The sequence below is a fragment of the Diorhabda sublineata genome, chromosome 4 (genome assembly GCF_026230105.1).
Source record: "Diorhabda sublineata isolate icDioSubl1.1 chromosome 4, icDioSubl1.1, whole genome shotgun sequence".
Classification (NCBI taxonomy): Eukaryota; Metazoa; Arthropoda; class Insecta; order Coleoptera; family Chrysomelidae; genus Diorhabda; species Diorhabda sublineata.
Window position 1 is genome coordinate 3,109,021 of NC_079477.1, and position 24,345 is coordinate 3,133,365.

Sequence of the window (24,345 nt, forward strand, 5' to 3'; positions counted from 1 at the left end):
TGTTACATGCTTGAAATTGATTACAGACTGGAAGTGCTTAAGGCCACCAATGGTGTGGTATATTTGTGTGGACCCTTTGTTTCAAGGTTTCTTTCTAGAGGCATATTTTTCTTGAAAGTTCTTTTGGAAGTACACGGTTTGGAACTCAATAATCATCTTTAGCTCTAGTTTGGGACTTCTAGAAGTCGTACAAGCTATCAGCAGTCACAGCACCACTTTGGGAGAGTACAAAGACCCCACTAAAAGTTCTGTTGGAGATTTAATTACGTATTCAAATTATCTCTGTTTGAGTATTGTAATAAGTTGTCGTGGAAAGAATATATTCGTCGGATTTCTAGTACTTTTGTTTGTCTCGAGGCTGCCGAATTGTAGAAACTTCCTCGATTTGAAAACGTATCATTATGTAAATAGTATCACTTTCTTTTTTATATTTATTTTGTCTATTCTTTGACTTTTTTTATTTTGCAAATAAAATTTTGAAAAAACTATGCGCTACACTTTTTATTATCATGTTCTATAAGGTTTATAGTAGAATGTGATGAGGTAAAGTGTCAAAAGCTTCTGTCAAGTCTAAATATATTTCATCTTTATTATCAGAACACACTGTATAAGTGGACGAAGCCTCAAGTAAAATACTTAAAGGATGTTGGAGACATGTAGGAAAATGGTGGAATGAAACAAATTTTAATATTTGCACAATTTTTTATTCAATATATGTTTCTCATATACATCTATAATACATTTAACTTAACAATCTCGTGCAGGTGCATTAAATAAAATTAATTTAAATTATTTAAATAATATTTGCGGGGCATGCATTATGCGCAATAAAAAAATAATAATAATGAAAAAAGAAATAATAATACAGGAAAGGCGAGATCCACCCTATACAAAAAACATATTTATCGCAGATATATTTAGTGGTGCACTAATTGTGAAATCACAAAGCTACACTCACTACTAATAATACTCTAAGTATGAATAGGAATTACATGAATTCGTGAAAATAAATATTTCATAAAATAATCAAATCAGTGACGTGCAAAATTTAAATAATCCACATTTATAGTAAACACTAACATTTAGTTTGAAACCGTCACTGATGTTGTCGAGGACATTCTTAGACATTGTGACGTGAAATCACTCATTCATGTAATTCACAATATTATAATATACAACTAGAACGACTTTATACACACGTTGAATAATTTTCGATGATCTGTAATATCTGTAAATCTTTTTTTTTTTTTGGAAATAGTTTGGCAAAGTCTCATTATACATAATATAAATAGCAATTATTTGGTTAATTAGAAAAAAGTTCATATATATTTTGTGATAAAATCCTCAAATCAATTAAGTGAATAGTTTACTTTTTTCAAAATCTTCCAAATCAGAACACAGTCACACCAACTCAGCCAAACGCTATATCCAAATTTCTAATTTATATTACCGGAGCTTTCATTTTATTGATGGCATTCGTCAAGTGCATAATTTCAGTATTCAACTGATGTGCAAGTGATTCTAGTTTATCTACAGAGTCTAGGACCTCCACTCTTCCTGTATGCGGATTGAATCTAACTTCGAACGGTCTGGACATCTGAGACACCCATCTTCTGAATTTATCTTTCATATCTTCAATGCTCTCTGCCACGTAATAAACCGGTTGGTATTCTTGATCTTGGTAAGGTTGGAGGGCAGTTTTTGCTGGATCGAAAGCTCTGTGTTCGGGTTTTTCAGATAGAGCGTGAAGAAGTTCGCCGTAAGCGCTCAGGAGACCGGCTCCGTAAGCTCGAGTTTCGCCATTTTCTTTACATAGACCAAACTCAACAGTAAACCAGTATATCTGAAAAAAAAATTAACCAGCTTAGATTTGGTTGAAATATAAACCGAAATTTTTGAGTATATTCGCGTAAAATTTAGTGTCCCTCAAAGGGGCTGTACTGGATATTAGACTGGTCTGTACCAGTGTCTGTTGCGCGACAAATCATCATTCGTTTTTTGGTTGAAGATGGTGTACCGCTTTTCGAAAAAGCTGAGAAGTGTTACTAGTGAGAAAAACCGATTTTGGGAGAACGACGCAGTACTATATGCGATATAGCTGAAGAATTGGACTACCAGAAACATCGGAGAAGAAAATAGCGATTTCCAAATGAAACTCAAAGTGGAGGTTGACCACCAAAGAGGTGGACTGACAACTTAGATCCAGGGTGAGTTACAAGGACCTATTATCGAAGAAAAAAAATTTATGTGGTGTATTAATAGTGGTTTGAATACCTGTAATTGTTTCAAAGATTGTGCCGTAGCTTCCTAGAAGCTGTCAGCTGATTAAAGAAGGAGCGAATACAAGAAAGTGTATTTCGAAAAAGCTGAGAAGTGTTACCAGTGAGAAAAACCGATTTTGGGAGAACGACGCAGTACTATATGCGATATAGCTGAAGAATTGGACTACCAGAAACATCGGAGAAGAAAATAGCGATTTCCAAATGAAACTCAAAGTGGAGGTTGACCACCAAAGAGGTGGACTGACAACTTAGATCCAGGGTGAGTTACAAGGACCTATTATCAAAGAAAAAACATTTATGTGGTGTATTAATAGTGGTTTGAATACCAGTAATTGTGTCAAAGATTGTGCCGTAGCTTCCTAGAAGCTGTCAGCTGATTAAAGAAGGAGCGAATACAAGAAAGTGTATTTCGAAAAAGCTGAGAAGTGTTACCAGTGAGAAAAACCGATTTTGGGAGAACGACGCAGTACTATATGCGATATAGCTGAAGAATTGGACTACCAGAAACATCGGAGAAGAAAATAGCGATTTCCAAATGAAACTCAAAGTGGAGGTTGACCACCAAAGAGGTGGACTGACAACCTAAATCCAGGGTGAGTTACCAGGAACTATTATTGAAGAAAAAAGATTTATGTGGTGTATTAATAGTGGTTTGAATACCTATAATTGTGTATTAAAGAAGTAGCGAATACAAGAAAGTGTATTTCCAACAAATTACGAACTTTTTATTGAAATAATTCGGGACAAACAGTGTAGAGAATCCATTTTGATGTTTGATTAAGCTTCACATCATCAAAAAACGAGATCAATGATATTTAAGAAACACATTTGCGCTTTCAAGTACTCTCTAACTGATATTATAATGATAAATAATTGCGAAAACATTGTAACTAATAAATAGTAGATTAATTGAATAAAGTACGAGAATTTCGAAATGTATAAATAGTTGCATAAAAAAATATTGCGTGGAATTCTAATACATTAAAAGTAGCAATGAAACCACTTCAATCACCTTCAGTGGATGGTATGAAACGAAAAAGGTGATTTTTATTAAAAAAATGCGACTTATATGTCATGGTCAAGAATATTTATGCACTATTGACCATTGGATAGTGCATTGAATGCATTTACCTAATCTGCACATGGTTAAGCATTTATGTTGAAATAGAAGAAACTAGGCCTGTTACATATATCCTACACATACAGACATTAACATTGAAGAAAAAACTAAGGTAGGTTTACGATAGTAGCAACAACAATGTTGATTCATACTATAGTAATTGGAAAAAATAAATTAATCAAGGGTACAACGCACAAGTTATAAAACCTTGAGTACAACTTTTAAGAATATCTCTTGACAAACTTGTAATTATTAGAAATCACCATTCAAAATACGGTTGAGGTTTGTTCAATAATAAATAAATAAAGTTTTTTGTTCCTTCATGGGATTATTCCTCATGTTTTTGTTATGATTTTTCACGAAAACGTCTGCCCGTCCCTCTGTAGCAGCCTCATCACAGGAAGCAAGTTACGAGCTCGAGTTTTTTTTCTTTCAATTCCTGTATAACTCTAGATGTGACTAAATGAAAGAAATTTCGGACATTTATTAGGAAAAAATTAGTTTCGACGTTTCCACTTCTTTTAGTCTTTAACAAAATATCATATTGATACCGACATTAATCAATATTACTCGACATTTTTGACATCCACGTCGCTATTAGTGTTTTTTAAGGATGCATCTTGTCACCTACTTTATTTCCCAATAAATTAGGCTAACACCTAAAGTCCCAAGAAGCTGTTTTTACAAAGAAACTTGGCATCGCAGCTTAGGATTTGGTTCTATCTAGACATAAAATATAAGTTTGGAAACATAATCACGTTACTGAATTAGCTAAGGCAGCTTCACGACCTTATACACTTTCGAATCCTCAACAAGGCCGATATTCGTCCATCTAACAACAAATTATCACCACCAATACCGAATCTCAAAACATTTTGAATTAAATTAGAATCAATCTGAATGAGTTTAATGCAGCAAAGTCCAAAGCAGCTGTTTTTACGAAGAAACTTGGCATTGCAACTCAGGATTTGGTTCTATCTAGACGTAAAATATCAGTTTGGAAACATAGTCACGTTACCGAATTATCTAAGGCAGCTTCACGACCTTATACAGTTTCGAATCCTCAACAAGGCCGATATTCGTCCATCTAACAACAAATTATCACCACCAATACCGAATCTCAAAACATTTTGAATTAAATTAGAATCAATCTGAATGAGTTTAATGCAGCAAAGTCCAAAGCAGCTGTTTTTACGAAGAAACTTGGCATTGCAACTCAGGATTTGGTTCTATCTAGACGTAAAATATCAGTTTGGAAACATAGTCACGTTACCGAATTATCTAAGGCAGCTTCACGACCTTATAAAGTTTCGAATCCTCAACAAGGCCGATATTCGTCCATCTAACAACAAATTATCACCACCAATACCGAATCTCAAAACATTTTGAATTAAATTAGAATCAATCTAAAAGAGTTTGATGCAGCAAAGTCCAAAGCAGCTGTTTTTACGAAGACACTTGGCATTGCAACTCAGGATTTGGTTCTATCTAGACGTAAAATATCAGTTTGGAAACATAGTCACGTTACCGAATTATCTAAGGCAGCTTCACGACCTTATACAGTTTCGAATCCTCAACAAGGCCGATATTCGTCCATCTAACAACAAATTATCACCACCAATACCGAATCTCAAAACATTTTGAATTAAATTAGAATCAATCTAAAAGAGTTTGATGCAGCAAAGTCCAAAGCAGCTGTTTTTACGAAGAAACTTGGCATTGCAACTCAGGATTTGGTTCTATCTAGACGTAAAATATCAGTTTGGAAACATAGTCACGTTACCGAATTATCTAAGGCAGCTTCACGACCTTATACAGTTTCGAATCCTCAACAAGGCCGATATTCGTCCATCTTTGAAGAATTGCTCGCACATTTGGAGCTAGGGGAATACCCCGAGGATGGTCGACTCGGTACAGAACAGAGCTTATAGGCTATCCTATAAGTTGCCCGGAAACTTGGACAGCTTAGAGCGCAAAAGAAAGGTCGCTGACCTGACTTTGTTTTATCGATACTACCCCGGCAGATACTCTGTCCAACATAATTTCCCATAGAGCAGTTTCTGCAGGTTTATGATTATCGAGTTCGCCCGCATACGTAGAGAACGTCAATTTATAGGGATTCCTCTTTTTGGATAAACTACCAAGGCACGTTTTTCCCATACGCTACAACCTACAGATGTATCAAGATCAATATCTCTAGGCATCATCTCATTACCCTTCGAGTGCTCACTTACATAGAAACAATTTTTACATCTAATTGTTTTTATACAATAGAATGTTTCTCAATTTTACAATTGCTAAACTTGAATTGTATTCTGTTTTATTTTCTGATATACTTACAGTAGATAATTTTTCAATTTCTTCATCGGAGGCTCCAAGAGATGCAAGTCCAATTTCTTGTGAAAATTGTGCAAAGCTTGGATCGGCGAGAAGCGGCATGTGTCCTAGAATTTCATGGATGCAGTCTCTGTAAAGACAAAAACGTAAAAATAAAACTTTCAATCGGAAAAATTCGTTATTAAATTTCAAAAACATCCCAAGAGATTTCGATTTAAAAGCTATACGATGTAATTTTCTTTCGTCAAGGAAACAAATCTTATTAAACTAAATCTATACAGTAGAGCACACGAAAATGATAAAAAGTAAGAGTTTTATTTTACAGACGTTTCTTTACATCTTTCCGTTAAATTAATTCCGAAACGATGGAAAGTAAAGGTTTACCGTTGTCTCTCTTCCTTAATTTCCAATTTCAAATTCGAACGATACTCTATTAGCCTCGCTATTTTGGTATAATGGAAGACAGATTCAATTATATCAAGCTCTTTGATGACACCAGAGGCGTTGATGAACATTTAATGGCACGAATTGGTTAAAAATTGATTTTACTCGATATGGAAGGAAACGATGACAAAAATAAATGTTTGTTCGTACCATAGGCTTACAAACCAAATTTTATTAACTTTTCTTGTAGTAGAAAAGCTGTTTAGTATTAACCAAGGTAGAAAAAAAGACAAGACAAAAGAGAAAAAGAGAAGATACTGTTCAAAAGAGTGATATATCAGCTGAGAAGCCGCTTTCCTCTTAAAAATTCACATCAAGTTCTGCTAGATACTAACACAGATTACAATCAATTTCTCCGAATGGTTTAAAACAGTTTAGATATATTAATTAAGGTAATTAACATTAATTCACCAATACATCGAAAACCAAGACACTGTAATCCGCTAATACAAGCAACACAGAGTCTTTATGACCTGGTGAAAGGTTGTCAATCGCTTGATTAGACGATAAATTGCGAGCACCATTCGGATCCATCAAGGGCATCATCCTCAATCGGCATCAATCGATTTCGATTCCGATTGATAATTAATTAGATTTACCTATCACCAAATTGTGTTTTTTTTATATGAAAAATACTAAAATGTCAACTATATCAAGTGGCTTTACTATTGCAAAATAATGAGATGGACAAAAATGGTTCCAGCAGTCGACACAAGATGGTGAACTAAACCATGCTGAGAGATGAATATTAGACACCGAGCAAGAACCTTATGAAGAAGAAAATGTCAAAATAAATATCTCACAACAATATTTTATTGTTTCTTAGCTTCTTAGTCTAACATTCGCATTTAAAAAACCAATAATGTAACTTTGAAACCACGTATTGTATTTGATTCGTAGTACCTAAACTATTGGTTATTGAAAAAACAAAGTACTCACGGTTCTGGTGTGTGGAAAGGAGTTTTAGTGTGACGAACGTATTGTGTACTTTGGAAAATTCTGAAAGCCAACGAAGCCAAAAAATCTCTGGCTGTAAGAAGACCTGCTGCTGGACGTAAAGTAAAACCTGTACGTTTTTTCATGAAATTGGACATTTCTTCGAGTTGGGGTACTTTGTGTGGTGTGAATATTTTCTCTTCTTGTAAAATCCTACAAAAGAAAACCAAATAAAAATATTATATTATCCATAAAACGATATTATACTGGATATGAGTAAATAATTTCTAATCAAATATAAGTTAAAACTTACTTGAAAACCTTCCTGTATTCCGCGCAAGCGTGTTTCGGCATGAGTTCACATACTGTGGTGAAAACGGCGTTCCAAGTTTTGTTTTCTGTTTCTGTATATTCGATGTGAGGAACTGGTTCTCCACTAAAAAAAAACAATTTGATAATTCCAGTATGTACGCCACTTTAAAATAAACAAACAAAACCGCAGATTCATTCAAATGACAACGCATAGTTTGTATTTGTATTGCATTAAGTTGATCGAACCATCATTATATAACAGATTTCATTAACTGCAATCTTGACCTCTGTTTTTACGTGTTGAAACATTCTAAAAACAATCAATGAAAAGAAAAAGCTGATTAGTTATTCCAAGAGAGATTTCAAAGACAACAACAATGACTAATTCCCGTCCGTTACATTTCAATGTAAATGGATTTCACATGTAGAATACACTATAATCAGTGACATAAAAACTCCGAGACCCCATAAAAAGTATTTAATTTAGTATTTGACAGTTTGTTATACATCTATGATGTCTATGTGATCAATATCTTCATGGTGTATCTCAATCCATGTCAACTCTATCCCATGCCGAAGATTGAAGAAAATCAGATCAATTCCAAGAGGTCGAGGGCTCAATAAAAAGTTTAAGTTACGACTTTCACTACGTGTATCTCGCCCAACTATCATGGAGTCTAGGAAGTCCTTGTTGACACCAATTCTCGAACACCTGATTTATTTGTCTAATGCGTTTGTTCATACTCATGATCAAGTGATAAAAATCCTCCTGGTGTGGAGTCAAGGCAGGACTTTTGGACTTGTAGGAGGGAATAAATTAGAAGAGGTTTCATTATCAAAGTTAGATCTAACTTTAAACTTCCAGGTAACACCAACTGAGGTCGGTGTGAACAAAATCCATATATTTTAAACCGTTTATCGCATTGTAAGGATTGACCTTGTCGAGAAGAAACTAGTTTTTGGACATACAACAACGTCTGAGCTAATAACATCACCTGGTCGCTGTTTAGACAAACGTTTCTGATAGTTCGATAACTTTTTCTAGTTAATTATGAGGAGTAATCGTAATTTGGGATTTGAACTTGGCCCGAAAGGTTGTTCTGTAAGATAGAAGGAGCCCAGGTTAATATAAAAGATTTTAGAATGAACCGCGTTAAAATTCTTGTCTAGAGATCAAAACTAGCGCTTGATTTTTCAATTAGAAATAAACATTTTCTGTGAGAACAAACTTTACGCTACTGTCATTCGATTCCATTTAAAAAAAAAACATCAACTCACTATTTGTATGCAAAAGCAATTTCTGCGATATCTTTTCTTCTAGCTCTGTATTCTTTGTCAGAAAATCCTGGATGGTTCATATCTAAATCTGGTTCATATTTGGTCATCAAATGATTGCAGCTGTCTAATTCGCTTGCATGTCTCGGGAACCATGGATTTTTAGCAGAAATGTTGTCTTCGCCTATGAGTGTAGCGTGTTCTAAGGTGCCTGATTGTCTGAGACCCTGAAACATCAAGAATATATTATATATTCGAAAATTGCATAATTTACTTATCGTCTACATGGTGTTAACTAAAATTTTACGCATTATGGGTATTTAAATCTGGACACTATCCAAATTATAAAAATATAACTGTTCCTCTGGATTCTACGGGTTTGGAGTGCCCTATTAATTGGATTGCAAGCAGATTAGTATCAAAATACGTTTTGAAAAAATTAGAATTTCCGATTTCTATTTGTGTTAATACAAATTTCAATTTATGGACATGATACACAAGAAAAAAGAAATAGAATGATGAAAGATAATTTTATAAAATTGATGACTGAAACTAACGAGAGGGATTAAGCAAAAAGAGAAATTAAAGTTAACAAAAGGAAGTTAGGAATTGATCAAAGTATAAAATAAAGACATAAAGCTACAAGAAAGAACTAAAGATTCATAAGACTGATATACAACCATCTGTGATTTTTTTAAAGCCGTTTGATTTCAAATAGCCAAAAAATCATTTGGAGATGAATCTAGGAATCTGGAAGACCACTTGATAATACCACGTTGATGAATAAGATTGCTCCCAATATTTTAGTGATTTATGGTGGGTAGAACAACCGTAATGGAAAAGATATAGTGAAATTTTCATTAATCCAGAAGAGATCTATGATGTAGTCCTATGCAATTTTCATTCAAACGTTTTTTTTTTAAGAAAATTGATGCTTAGATCATTATTTTTCTGAAACTAGTGTATAAAAATCGAAATTCAATCCATTTTGTAATATACAATGTACAATGTATCTTGCAGTAGTGTATGTGCACTTTCCCGTTCTTGTTTTGATACTGACCGATTTAGATTCGATTAATTATTCATAATCCAAGGGAACAATTACTTTTAGACTAAAAATTATGTATGAATATGTTTATACAAACCTTGATTAGTTGTAGTAGATTGACACGTGTCATTTCGATCTTGATCAAAGCATCCAATTGTCCATTGTCTCGTTGATTTGGACGAGTCTCCAAGTGGATAACTATACCTTGGTACTTTTCGACGGTTTTAAGTACGCGCGAAAGTGAGTTCATTCCTTCGCGTAAACGCAAAATCAAGGCGGCTCTTTGATTGGCTTTTTCTGCTTCCGGGCCTTCGGCGATTGCATTGGCTAGTACAATTTCTTCTTCTGTCAAACCCGTATCTAAATAAAAAAATATATAATTTTACGACATGTTAGTTTTAGGTTATGTTTTGTCATTAATAGCTCATGCCTGTTAAAATTATGTCTACTTTATAGTGATAAGCTACTACTACTAATATCGCTTTTAAACTATGATCACAAAGTTTTTTCAACAGCTCCACGTGGTGATTTGAGTCAAATTCCACTCAACGTCCAATATTTTGTATCAAAAAAAATGGGTTCCACATGGTTTGTTCTAAATTACCCTAGTTTCCATATTATATTCAAAGTGTGGCAACATTGCTTAAAGACAATTTCGTACTAGATATATAAAACTTGTAGAGTGTAATTTAAAATATTTATTACAAGTTTTAATAATTTTAGAGCTGCTACGTTAGTAATAAGTGCCATATTGAAGCTTGAGGTTTCTAATGGTGAAGGCTTCATAATGTATTTATTTGTTTAGAGATACTTGAATCATTCTCCTTCTTCTTCTTACGTTAGGACTAGGTCCTGAATTTTCATCAAGGGTTTGCCAGGAGTAGTTGGGATGCTGAGGACCAGCTTTCATACCACCTTATAGGTGGTCGTCCAGGAGGTCGAGTTGTGTCTGGTTTCTTTTCCTTTACAATTTTTGCTATCAACATGGTCTCTCCATTCTCTTCTACGGCTCCTTGCCCATTGAATCGTTCACCTTGGTCATAAAAGGGATTAAATTGCTAACCTTCTCGTGCGATGATTTTCTACGATTTTCGACTTGAATTGAACCAACAGCAGTTTGCTAATCAACTCGACTTCTGGTGATGAACGGTTCCGAATTCATAAATTTCGTCCTAAATCGGCTATTGTACCAGAAAACATCGATGCTGTGCGTGAGATTGAGGCATACTGGGGCATCAGATCCACTATGCTTTCAATATTGCATTGACATTTGGCTCTCAAAAGATTTATTCGCGTTGAATACCACATAATTTGACAATCGCTCAAAAAAGAAACACTGAAAGATGTCCAAAAGATCGCGACAGACGTCGAAGCATGGATCTATACATAAGAACCCCAAATTGAACAACAATCGACTTTATACATCTTTGAAGATAAGCCAGAGTCAACAAAAGTTGTTTGCACACGAAGCACTTCGTTTGTTTTTTGGAATAACAGTATTAGGGCAACGTCGGACTGTTAAATCTGAAGGGTATACCAACATTTGTTATCCAGAAAGAAAACCAATTGCAGAAAACCAACCATTCTCCACCTCGACAATGTGAGCTCTCACACATCGAATTGATGGGTCATCCGCCGTAGAGTCCTTGTTTAGCACCCAATGATTTCTTTTTAATCTCGCAGATCAGAAATAAAATGGCAGGTCAACGTTTTTCAACACCTGAAGAAGCCGAATCCAATTATAAATATTTTGAATATGATTTTAAAACCCATGTGTGAGGTATGACACTAATTTTTCTAACGAAAATTTAAATTAGTCAAAAGGAAAAAATGTCTGGAGAATCCTCGTGTTACTTATATCATTACTTTAACGATATTTTCAGAGTGCTAGTCTCGGAGACCATATTTTTAAGGCTTAACCACTAAATCTAGTTCTTCTTGATAAATGGAGAGTGAAAATTGACTTTTGACATCATAAAAGCGATTTCCAGGCCTTTGTGAGAGAGAAGTTGCACTTTACTTGTTACTCGGCACCCATTCTTTACACAATTAAATTCCTTTTCACATGAAATATCTGCAGTTGGGAAAAAAGGGAAAAAATTTCACGCTATATTCAAGTTTAGCTAATTTAGTGACATTTTATAATCAATGGCGTCGCGGTAGATTATTTTTAAGATGAAAAAATTGGTGGTTTTGTTGTAAAAAAACACCAAAATTAGAAAGAGTAGGATACTACCTTGAAAATTCTAGTCCCTAACCATGAAACGACACAAATATTAATCGCGGTTTTCAAGTATCTATTTAATATGAAAATATCTACGGCCTTATACATAACTAGATCTTAATATTTGTTATATTATACCAATGGTATTCTATAAGTCGTATTTTTTCTGTAAATTTGATATATTATTTACCTCTTTGTTTGTAAATAGGTTCAAATAATTTCCTAAAATCCTACAAAACATTCAAGATCACATAATCATGTCAAGTTCTTATGTTATTATTGCAAGGTTAGCGATATGCTCTGCTAACTCGATTGGTTAATAAATTTAACAAAAAGTAAAAAAAAATCTACATTGCTTGCTTGTTACGCAAGATTGATCTTTTAATTTAACGACTTGAGAATTCATAAGGTCTTTATAATCATTAAAGTTATTTATTCTTATACATGAAAGGTAAACTGAATGTTTCAGTTACTTGTATAAGATCTATGTAACTAATTTCTTCTGGTAATTCAATAATATTGAAAATTTATGATGATGAATTATTCTCAAAGAATCTATGACCACAAGATTTCTTTCGAAATGATTTTCACCTGTTCTTTAACGATCCTCCCAATCTAATCAGCGGTATTGAAATGTCTCTTTTAGCACATTGTTTTATTTCGGGAAAACTTAGAAAACCATAGTTCTTAGTCTTGTCCGAGGCTTGTCTCTAAATAAGGTTCCCGAAGAATTTTTACGATGAAAACACGTTTATTGGCAATGAATAATACATGTTTGGTAAACTTAAACTCCCTCCCTTTAGAACGATGCATTTTTGCATGCGATGTAACGTTTTCTTTATGCCTGAGTCCACATTAAGAAATGGTAATCACCAGGGGGTTTGGTGTGGGATGTAAGGGAGATGCGTGGACGCCCGTCCAGTTGGAGACGCATTCCATTTATGAGATTGATTATCTTCTTGTTTTAAAGGCTCTTCAACGTCTAATTGATCTGCATCAATTGCTGCCTCAGTAGGCGGAAATTTCTCACAATAACAACATTTTCCTATCCCAATGACACTCGCTATAACTTTGCAAACAGACAAAATTTGCTTCCAAAATATCCATCGATTTCTTCGCTTCCACACGTTGCAGTTTGTTATCATCCGTCAGTATTTTCTGAACCCATCTTGTACAAACTTTAACTTATTATCCTAAGAGATATTTCATAGTCTTGTGACATCAGGAATCATCTCGTTGAAGTCCCGAACCGTTACCCTTCGATCTTTCGGCATTGCATCTCCTATTTTCGAGATTAATTCGTCCGAAAACGATGGCCGACCAGAACGTTGTTCGCCATGGACATCTGTACGTCCGTCTTTGAATTTTCTACACCATCAGCAAGTTCAAGAGGATAGACCCTTGTACACTCGAATAGTTCGATTGATGCTTGCCGTGGGGAGATGTCTGTGGATATTCATCTTGAACTTGTAGGTTGTAGTGTTCAATTTTTCCTTTGCAAACCAGCACTTTATTCGAAAATTCTAACTTTGCAGCTATTGCTCTTGGAAATAAATTTATAGAAAACTCGTTACACAAAGAAAATTTCATTTGAAATGATTCTAACATAATGTGGTTATATTTTTCAGTCTCTAAAGTTGCCGGAAGAGTTATTTTTATACATAGCAATCGGTCTTAAGAATATTTTCTGTTCATACGCTCCAATTGTTATGATCTGACTTTTTTGTTTTCATATTTTTCTGTAAAGTAATGACTAATTTGAACGAATCGTCGATTATTATATTTAAAAAGTATTTATAAGTATTCAGAGCGTACAGCATTAAAAAAAATTGAGGAAACAATGTATAATCATTCTAGTGAAATTGGGAGATTATATAACATTAATACTAATTATCATTAACACAATTACACTTCTAGACGCACATTACACGCTATTAGGTTTTTATTGAAGAGTTTCTCTTAAATTTTACGAGGGGATACAATAAATTAATTCACAATACACGTTTTAAAGTAATTCAGAATTACTGAATTGAGGTAATTGATACGAATAATGTGGTTATAAGTTGATTGATTTTAACGATAAAATATCTTGCATATGAACTTGTATTTGAAAGGCGTTAGCCCAACCAATATGAAAGCTGAACTAGATTCTACTCTGGGTGAAACTGCTTCTTCGATATCAACAGTAAAATATTGTTTAAACTAGACCGCAGTGATCTGTAGTACTGGACGGTCATCAACTGGAAGTGCTCGAGCTAGCAGACATAGTAAACATTTCAAAAAATGCGGTACATCGCATATTAACCAAAAATTTGAACATGAGAAAGCTGTGCGCAAGTTGGATTGGGCAAACAATGGAACAACAGTGTTGTGAAGATGTGTTTATCAATGTTTCACAGAAATTTTTGCGCCCTTTCATAACCTTGGATGAAACGTGGGTCCGTCACTTCACGTCCGAAAAAAATCCGGCTCCAAAGAAGGTAAAGAAAGTTCCATCTACAGGCAATGAAGACGTGATGTCTGCAGTTTATGGTTTGACGATTCTTATTATGAAAAGAGTATCGAGATTACGTTAAAAATTAACATATTTTTTCCCAAAATTTTTGTATATCTTTTGTTGTGCCAGGGAATGTCTTCGTAGATCTAGAATAGCATATTTTCATATAGGTTACTAACAACTTTCTTTGCGAGTTTCAAAAAGATTTCTTGTCCTAAATATCCCTTGTATATGTTTATCTGGTACTTTCTAAAGCAGCTTGTTCTAGCTCTAGAAGGATTTCTTATAGAAGCATTTTTCACGTGACATTAAAGCTCCGGATAGGCTGGAAAATCGTATAAACTCAAAAGAAAACTACATCTTTTTCCAAGATTATACTCATTTCTTTGATAGAAATTGAAGGTTTGTATATAAAAGCGTTCCTAGAATTTCCCTCGTATGTGAAAACTTTCTAAAAGATCATAACGACGCATTAAAAACAATTTAATTGAAACCAGAATGCGGAATCAGTATTCGTTGGCATAAATAGCCCAGCAAGCAAGTTAGTAAACATTTTTTTTTTTGTTAATTTTCATCAGTTCTTTTACTTAATAGACTACGGTTAATACACAACATTCAATATCCCAATTAAATAAACAATTTTAAGTATTTACAATACAAATGAATATTGAGGTTAGTTTGGTTTGAATGCTACTTACCGTCTTCTGTTGTTTGTTCGGCGTCTTTTTGAATTGGAGTATCATCGATTATCTCAGGTTCTAATGTGTCTAGAATTAAAAATACCGTGCAAACATCTAACGTGCTCAACCATGCTAAATTTGCAACGAAAATGCGAATAACGTAAAAGAAATTTTTCGAAAATAAAAATTGTAACATATTTTTGATACAAGAAACGATACTAATGATTACAATGAATATAAAGCACAAAAAGTACAAAATAAAGCATCATTTTTACAACACAAACATTTATTTACCCCAAAGATATTTTCAAATATGCCTGGTATATTTGTTAATGGAGCTTTTCGTTTTATACAGATCTGCAAAAAGCTTCGTGATTGTTTTTAAAAAATTCACTTTTTGCCCAAAATTTGAATCAATCTCCATACAAAGGTGACGCTGTATACTTTGAGGCTTTTCAGGAAAAAGTTTCCATTGATCATCAAAGTCGTCACGATTTACAACAATGCACTTTAGTAACCGAAGCTTCTACAACTAGAAATTTTTAAAAAATTGATAAATCGTTTCATCTATATCATCCTTTGTCATAACACGTTAGCTGCGTGAATGTTTCGTTAGGTTGTGAATGGCCAGAAATCACATATGGTCAAATCAGGGTAATAGAGTGGATATTCAATGACTGTTACATTATTTTTAGGTAAAAATCAACTGTCTACTTTGTAGTTAGTGACGACGCGTATATATCATCGAAACACAGTTGGTTCTGAAAGATATCCATCACTAAATAAACGTTGTAACCGTTCACAACTTGATCGTAAAGCCATGCGCTGTGAGGTATATTATATTCTTGATATTTTTGGTTTCTTTTGCCTTGAGGGTTGTATATTTCGTCTTTGTTGGTTTGAGAAACTGCATCCGTTATATTCAGCAAAGATATTTCAATTTTGCCATTCGATTATGCGAATTTGAAGATACAGTAGAAACATTTCTAATTCAAAATGGTCTATGACAAATCTGGGAAGTCCAATTTATTACAGTTCAGAGAAGAAAAACTTCCTGAATGCATTCTGCGACTTTTAAATGATAAACTTCCTGACAATTTTGACTCTCCTTTACATAACCATGTCTATATTTCCAAATTTTATTCAAAAACTACTGAAAACTGTATAAATTTAGAATTTATACAAAGTGTTTTTACAAATACCCTTATAGTAGGGACATATACAGGATTTAAGCCTTGAATCGACGATTTAAAAGTGATGCTGATTATATAAAACTGCGAAATAATCGTTTCGAAACACTCGAATGGCTCAAATTGAATTATTTTCAATAATAGATTTTTTTCATATATATGTATATATATAAAGCGTTTTCTTAGTGGTATTGTAGCAAAACTAAACGCCAAAGTGTACTAACTCTAATATATTTCCAGTTTTCCATTAATTATGGAACTTCAGTCGGTAACTCTTTCTTCCCATCTGGTATTTTCTGATCTTCTCGCATGGCTATTCCGAAACAATCACTTTCCGTCAATATATTCAATAACAGTCTTACTCATGTTCATTTGTTAATCTTCGCAACATTTCATCTAATTTAACGTATTCACCTTTCCATCCATCATACAACCCAGAATTTTTTCCAATTTTTCAATGATGAATAGTGACTGAGGCTCAATTATTTCCTACAGCTCTCCATTATCACAGATTTCATGAAACTCGTTTCAATGATCAGAATTGGCCCCCTAGATTGTGTGATTTAACACCATTGGATTTATTTTTATGGGGTTATTTAGAATCACAGCTCTACGTCAACAAACCTACAATTACGAGTGTATTAAAGGAAGAGATTCAATGCTGCATAAACGAAATGCAACTATATTTATGCAGAATGATGGACAATTCCAACAAAAGAGAGCGATGTGTATGAATAGCTGTGGAAGCCGTTTATCTAAAGCGTTATTTCAATGTTTTACTGATGAATAGTGTCTGAGGTACCATTCTTTTTCTATAGCTATCCATTATTCTTTTCTTGGTACATTGGTGTACATTTTTATATTTTCTGGAATGATTTGTGTCCATTTGATCTATTGACAACCTTCCTGCTGTGAATCCTGCCTGTTCTTTTCTTATTAAGTCATTACACATATCCTGCGATAGTTGCCGATCTCTTTTTTCGAAAAGCGATGTCGTGTATTCTTTAATATTAACATTATGTAGGAATTTTTTGAAAAATAATTAACACTCACTATAGTATAAGACAAACAGAGACAGAGTTCATGATGATACAACGCATGGAAGCTATCGGATTTGAGTCGCTCCTGAGAAAGTCAACATAGCAAATTCCTTTCTTAAGCTCCCTTACTATACTTTAAATAAGTATAAATTACGAAGTATTACATTAAATAGCATACACATAACATATATTACAAAACAAACACTTTTCATTTCCCCAAATTAATATGCAAGTTACCGCAAAGCTTCAAAACATTTAACAGATTGACAAATATCAAAGTAAAAAAGGTTATTGTCGAATGAATTCTTCGATTTTAACATCTTATGATTATAATAACTCACCATTTGCTCTTTGTCTGGCTTCATCAAGAACAGTTTGTTTAGTTTGTTTTACTACCAACGTTTCGAACCTGGCGTCGTCCACTAAAGAGCGTCGCCTTGCCGGATAACCGTTCTAGAGGAAAAAATAAGAATGAATTTTTCAATCTCATTATTTAAACATAAATTTTTTGAGAATGAATGAGAAAATTCAACAGATTTTAACATGTATTCAGGTCGAACTATTTTCTATCTTGAATCAAGAACAGATTATTGTAAGCTCGCAATATTACCAAGACTAGAATCTGCCGTTCTCGAAAAGTGTAATGGTATTGTCTCTTGCAGAAGGAAGCGACTAAAAGATCGGAAATTAACTTCCTGTCGAGAGATGGTTAACAAGAGAAGTTCTGGATGACAAAATTACAACACGAAAAAGTTGTTGAAAATTCAAATCCACAGAAAACTTGTTTGAGTTCGACATTTTATTATAGTTGAATAAAAATTGTAATGCAATTAATTTGAAATTATTTTCTACAAGTAACAAACTACGTTGATTCATATCAGCAAGATGTGATAATTTAGTTCCTGGGAGATTAACATAAATCAAGAAGTAGATTTATTGAGAGTTAGCAAAAAATACGAAGGCATTTCTATAAGTTCGCATATTTATTAAATAAAAATTAGAATGTCTACCTTGAAAACATGCAATATGCCTACGTGACATTCACAATCTACTTCACCGACTTTCATTCCAATACTAATTTTCATTAGGAATACGATAATTATTCATGAATTTTGATTTGTCTAATTATCTGCTCAAATGAAATTATCAATAATTATGGTTCTAGGTAGCGTATTCTTTGTTTCCGGGGCTGGGTTGTATGTACCTGACCTTCAAAAGTAAGGGAAACAAAAAATCCAATGACAATTTCAATCACGGTCAGTTAATAAACTTTTTTATTCTCTCTTTATTGTATTGAAAGGTCTAGTTGCAGGTGTTGCAGTAAATTCTCAAGTTTTTTTCAAGCAAAAATAAAGTAATTGTCCATTTTGTATACATATTGAATTTATATGCATTTTTCTCACTTCTAGCTTTACCTGACGGAATATTTGATGTAAAAACCAACAAAATATGACATAGAATAGATAAAAATGTATTTCTACATATTTTCGATATTTATTTCCGCTTGATTTTGTACTCAGGCTCGGTTGAGTATATCATTTCTTTAAAGTCCTATTTGAAATTCAATTTTTCTCAAAAATTTGCAGGTAATTTTATACTATCGCGTTTTTGGCTCTGGAAATCGAAAAATCATCCGATTTCGATGAGTTTTTTTTAAAAAAAAAATTTTGGAATAAAAAAAAATGGAAACATATTGGTTTCAGTGCTTTATATGTTCATGAAAATGCACTCATTCACGTATAATGGTTGATAACTTTTTTCCAAATAATCAAATGAAGTTGTTATATTTTTTTTCATGATCTACACAAAAAAACGAACAAATTGGAAGAAAAATTCATACAAAAATGTTGATTTGTCATGTTTTTACAATTAAAAATAATACCAACTTCTCTTAAAATTGACCTTTTCTTACATATAATCGTTTTCACCTTTTTGTTTAATTAATTATTGAAGTCAAAATACAAAATCACTTATTGTATTCAAGTGTACAACTTAACTTTGAAAAATTGAAAATTTTCACTATTAAAAAAATGGTATTTAACTAAGATTGACGGTTAAAGAGAATTTAAAATCTTAAAACCATATAAAAACTTCAAGTGAGATATTTCCTATATTTTTTGACATAAATTTGCCGTAGAAACGAAGATCTAAAAAAAATCATCGAAATCATATAATTTTTTGATTTTCTAGAGCGTTTATGATAACATTTAAAATCAGAAAACCATTTGAGATCTTTAAATGAGATAAAAAATTATTAAACAAACATTTTTTTATTCCAAAATATTCGTTCTTTTGTGTAAATTGACAAAAAAAATATATGAACAGCATTTAAAGCTTTGTAAAAAAATTATGAACAATTATATGCAAAGAAATGCATTTATTATCTTCAGGTGAGATATTTCCCATATTTTTATTCATAAATCCGCCGTAAAAACGAAGATTTAAAAAAAATCATCGAAATCGGATGATTTTTTGATTTTCTAGAACGTTTATGATAACATTTAAAATCAAAAAACCATTTGAGATCTTTAAATGAGATAAAAAATTATTAAACAAACATTTTTTTATTCCAAAATATTCGTTCTTTTGTGTAGATTGACAAAAAAAATATATGAACAGCATTTAAAGCTTTGTAAAAAAATTATGAACAATTATATGCAAAGAAATGCATTTATTATCTTCAGGTGAGATATTTCCCATATTTTTATTCACAAATCCGCCGTAAAAACGAAGATTTAAAAAAAATCATCGAAATCGGATGATTTTTTGATTTTCTAGAACGTTTATGATAACATTTAAAATCAAAAAACCATTTGAGATCTTTAAATGAGATAAAAAATTATTAAACAAACATTTTTTTACTCCAAAATATTCGTTCTTTTGTGTAGATTGACAAAAAAAATATATGAACAGCATTTAAAGCTTTGTAAAAAAAATTATGAACAATTATATGCAAAGAAATGCATTTATGATCTTCAAATGAGATATTTCCCATATTTTTATTCACAAATCCGCCGTAAAAACGAAGATTTAAAAAAAATCATCGAAATCGGATGATTTTTTGATTTTCTAGAACGTTTATGATAACATTTAAAATCAAAAAACCATTTGAGATCTTTAAATGAGATAAAAAATTATTAAACAAACATTTTTTTATTCCAAAATATTCGTTCTTTTGTGTAGATTGACAAAAAAAATATATGAACAGCATTTAAAGCTTTGTAAAAAAATTATGAACAATTATATGCAAAGAAATGCATTTATTATCTTCAGGTGAGATATTTCCCATATTTTTATTCATAAATCCGCCGTAAAAACGAAGATTTAAAAAAAATCATCGAAATCGGATGATTTTTTGATTTTCTAGAACGTTTATGATAACATTTAAAATCAAAAAACCATTTGAGATCTTTAAATGAGATAAAAAATTATTAAACAAACATTTTTTTATTCCAAAATATTCGTTCTTTTGTGTAGATTGACAAAAAAAATATATGAACAGCATTTAAAGCTTTGTAAAAAAATTATGAACAATTATATGCAAAGAAATGCATTTATTATCTTCAGGTGAGATATTTCCCATATTTTTATTCATAAATCCGCCGTAAAAACGAAGATTTAAAAAAAATCATCGAAATCGGATGATTTTTTGATTTTCTAGAACGTTTATGATAACATTTAAAATCAAAAAACCATTTGAGATCTTTAAATGAGATAAAAAATTATTAAACAAACATTTTTTTATTCCAAAATATTCGTTCTTTTGTGTAAATTGACAAAAAAAATATATGAACAGCATTTAAAGCTTTGTAAAAAAATTATGAACAATTATATGCAAAGAAATGCATTTATTATCTTCAGGTGAGATATTTCCCATATTTTTATTCATAAATCCGCCGTAAAAACGAAGATTTAAAAAAAATCATCGAAATCGGATGATTTTTTGATTTTCTAGAACGTTTATGATAACATTTAAAATCAAAAAACCATTTGAGATCTTTAAATGAGATAAAAAATTATTAAACAAACATTTTTTTATTCCAAAATATTCGTTCTTTTGTGTAAATTGACAAAAAAAATATATGAACAGCATTTAAAGCTTTGTAAAAAAATTATGAACAATTATATGCAAAGAAATGCATTTATTATCTTCAGGTGAGATATTTCCCATATTTTTATTCATAAATCCGCCGTAAAAACGAAGATTTAAAAAAAATCATCGAAATCGGATGATTTTTTGATTTTCTAGAACGTTTATGATAACATTTAAAATCAAAAAACTATTTGAGATCTTTAAATGAGATAAAAAATTATTAAACAAACATTTTTTTATTCCAAAATATTCGTTCTTTTGTGTAGATTGACAAAAAAAATATATGAACAGCATTTAAAGCTTTGTAAAAAAATTATGAACAATTATATGCAAAGAAATGCATTTATTATCTTCAGGTGAGATATTTCCCATATTTTTATTCATAAATCCGCCGTAAAAACGAAGATTTAAAAAAAATCATCGAAATCGGATGATTTTTTGATTTTCTAGAACGTTTATGATAACATTTAAAATCAAAAAACCATTTGAGATCTTTAAATGAGATAAAAAATTATTAAACAAACATTTTTTTATTCCAAAATATTCGTTCTTTTGTGTAGATTGACAAAAAAAATATATGAACAGCATTTAAAGCTTTGTAAAAAAATTATGAACAATTATATGCAAAGAAATGCATTTATTATCTTCAGGTGAGATATTTCCCATATTTTTATTCATAAATCCGCCGTAAAAACGAAGATTTAAAAAAAATCATCGAAATCGGATGATTTTTTGATTTTCTAGAACGTTTATGATAACATTTAAAATCAAAAAACCATTTGAGATCTTTAAATGAGATAAAAAATTATTAAACAAACATTTTTTTATTCCAAAATATTCGTTCTTTTGTGTAGATTGACAAAAAAAATATATGAACAGCATTTAAAGCTTTGTAAAAAAATTATGAACAATTATATGCAAAGAAATGCATTTATTATCTTCAGGTGAGATATTTCCCATATTTTTATTCACAAATCCGCCGTAAAAACGAAGATTTAAAAAAAATCATCGAAATCGGATGATTTTTTGATTTTCTAGAACGTTTATGATAACATTTAAAATCAAAAAACCATTTGAGATCTTTAAATGAGATAAAAAATTATTAAACAAACATTTTTTTACTCCAAAATATTCGTTCTTTTGTGTAGATTGACAAAAAAAATATATGAACAGCATTTAAAGCTTTGTAAAAAAAATTATGAACAATTATATGCAAAGAAATGCATTTATGATCTTCAAATGAGATATTTCCCATATTTTTATTCACAAATCCGCCGTAAAAACGAAGATTTAAAAAAAATCATCGAAATCGGATGATTTTTTTATTTTCTAGCGCCAAAAAACGAAGGTACCGCGAAAATATGAAACTAAAAACCAAATTGCTCATTATAAGCTATAAACTAAAACTTGTGATTTCCTTCTAATGATCTCAGTAAACGATATGTAAATAACAACATCGAAGAATCGCATTATAGTGTCGATAATCTAGGAGCTTCGAACTCCATGCTTACAGCCTTATGACCATGCACAGCGAAAAGAGTTTCTTTAATGGATTATTGAATATCAACAATTGGTTGCTGGTCAGTTGAGCAAAACTTTGATCAGTTTGTTAATCGCCAAAATTGCTCCGTTTAGGCTTCCGAGAACCCGCAACTGATTATTGAGAAACAAAAGCATCCATAACAAGTTTGTCTTTTGCGCTGCCACATACCATACAGTCCATGAAACACTTCAATTACTGCTTGAGTCATTTCCAGATCGTGAACTCTCTCGTTTCAGTGATCACAATTGACCCCCTAGATCGTGTGATTTAACACCATTGGATTTATTTTTTTGGGGTCATTTAGAATCACAGGTCTACGTCAACAACCACGCGTCCATTGAAGAAAGGGATTCAATGTTGCATCAACGAAATTTAGCACATTTCGATATAAGGAAGCGTTATTTCATAAATAATCCTATGTTATCAGATTAAACACATATTTTAGGCATTATTATACATATTTATTCAAATTTACGACTCAGTTCAGATTTGTTTCTTAATATGAGGCTTATTGCATCAAATTCCAGGTACCTCTTATCAGTTATCTTCGGGTTGCCTAAAAAACTTATAAATCCCATTAATTACCGGTTCTAATTCCTTTATCAAACAGGATGTGACCGTTTAGGTCTTCAGTTGTGAAAGAGGATGAAAGAAGCTTCTTGTTTTCTATTGGGGTGTTCAAAATATTGAAGTTGATTCGACTCTGTCTGGAACTGTCTTTACATGGTTAATCTATTTATCATAAACCCTGTGGTGTAGCATTTTCTAACAAATATATCCTCTCAAAAAAGTACCAGATAGACTGAAATTATGAAATACCGATTCACTAAAAAAAACGGCGAGTTCGCAAAATTTGATAACTCAGGCGTATTGAAAAGACCATTCTGTACAAAATGAAGAGGATACTTTCAACTTTATGCTGATAGAAAATTTTTCAACGAAACCCTTTTTAGTTGCCAATATAGTTTTATCACGTGCTATAGCATTATATCCAATATAACTTAAAATACAAGTTTAAATTACAGGATTTGTAGATCCAAATGAGCTATTGCCTTAGAATTTTGAAATCACTGAAGAAAATGTTAACTAAAACGACGATTAATTCGATAAAAATGTTGATAGTGACTTTGAAACTGAATCAAAGGATGATTGGGTGTTTTATATCCTGCTATACGAAGTATAGACACTAAAGGCCACCACAATCAATCGTATTGAAGCATTTGAAGCATGGTTTCTTAGACGAAGTACCATGGATGGTTATGCAGGGCAATGGGGCAGTTTTAAACAGGGCAAATGCAAAATTGCCAACATCAGGAGGAGTTTT

General features: G+C 32.0%; 1 protein-coding gene across 4 annotated transcripts in view; it reads right to left on the bottom strand.

Annotated features, from left to right (window-relative positions):
• Nucleotides 1-682: 682 nt before the first annotated feature.
• The window catches only part of LOC130442381 (tyrosine 3-monooxygenase), a 46,212-nt gene continuing 22,549 nt past the window's right edge, over nucleotides 683-24,345 (bottom strand). For 2 of the 4 annotated variants that reach the window (XM_056776438.1, XM_056776437.1), the window contains exons 2-9: nucleotides 17,727-17,838; nucleotides 15,174-15,242; nucleotides 9,852-10,114; nucleotides 8,710-8,933; nucleotides 7,433-7,555; nucleotides 7,123-7,332; nucleotides 5,743-5,869; nucleotides 683-1,843 (exon numbers count right to left, since the gene is read on the bottom strand). In XM_056776438.1, coding sequence (XP_056632416.1) covers nucleotides 1,442-1,843; nucleotides 5,743-5,869; nucleotides 7,123-7,332; nucleotides 7,433-7,555; nucleotides 8,710-8,933; nucleotides 9,852-10,114; nucleotides 15,174-15,242; nucleotides 17,727-17,838 — 1,530 coding nt within the window. In that variant the 3' untranslated portion in view covers nucleotides 683-1,441. The remainder of the gene's footprint in view (nucleotides 1,844-5,742; nucleotides 5,870-7,122; nucleotides 7,333-7,432; nucleotides 7,556-8,709; nucleotides 8,934-9,851; nucleotides 10,115-15,173; nucleotides 15,243-17,726; nucleotides 17,839-24,345) is intronic. The other 2 variants (XM_056776440.1, XM_056776439.1) reach the window with 1 other exon arrangement.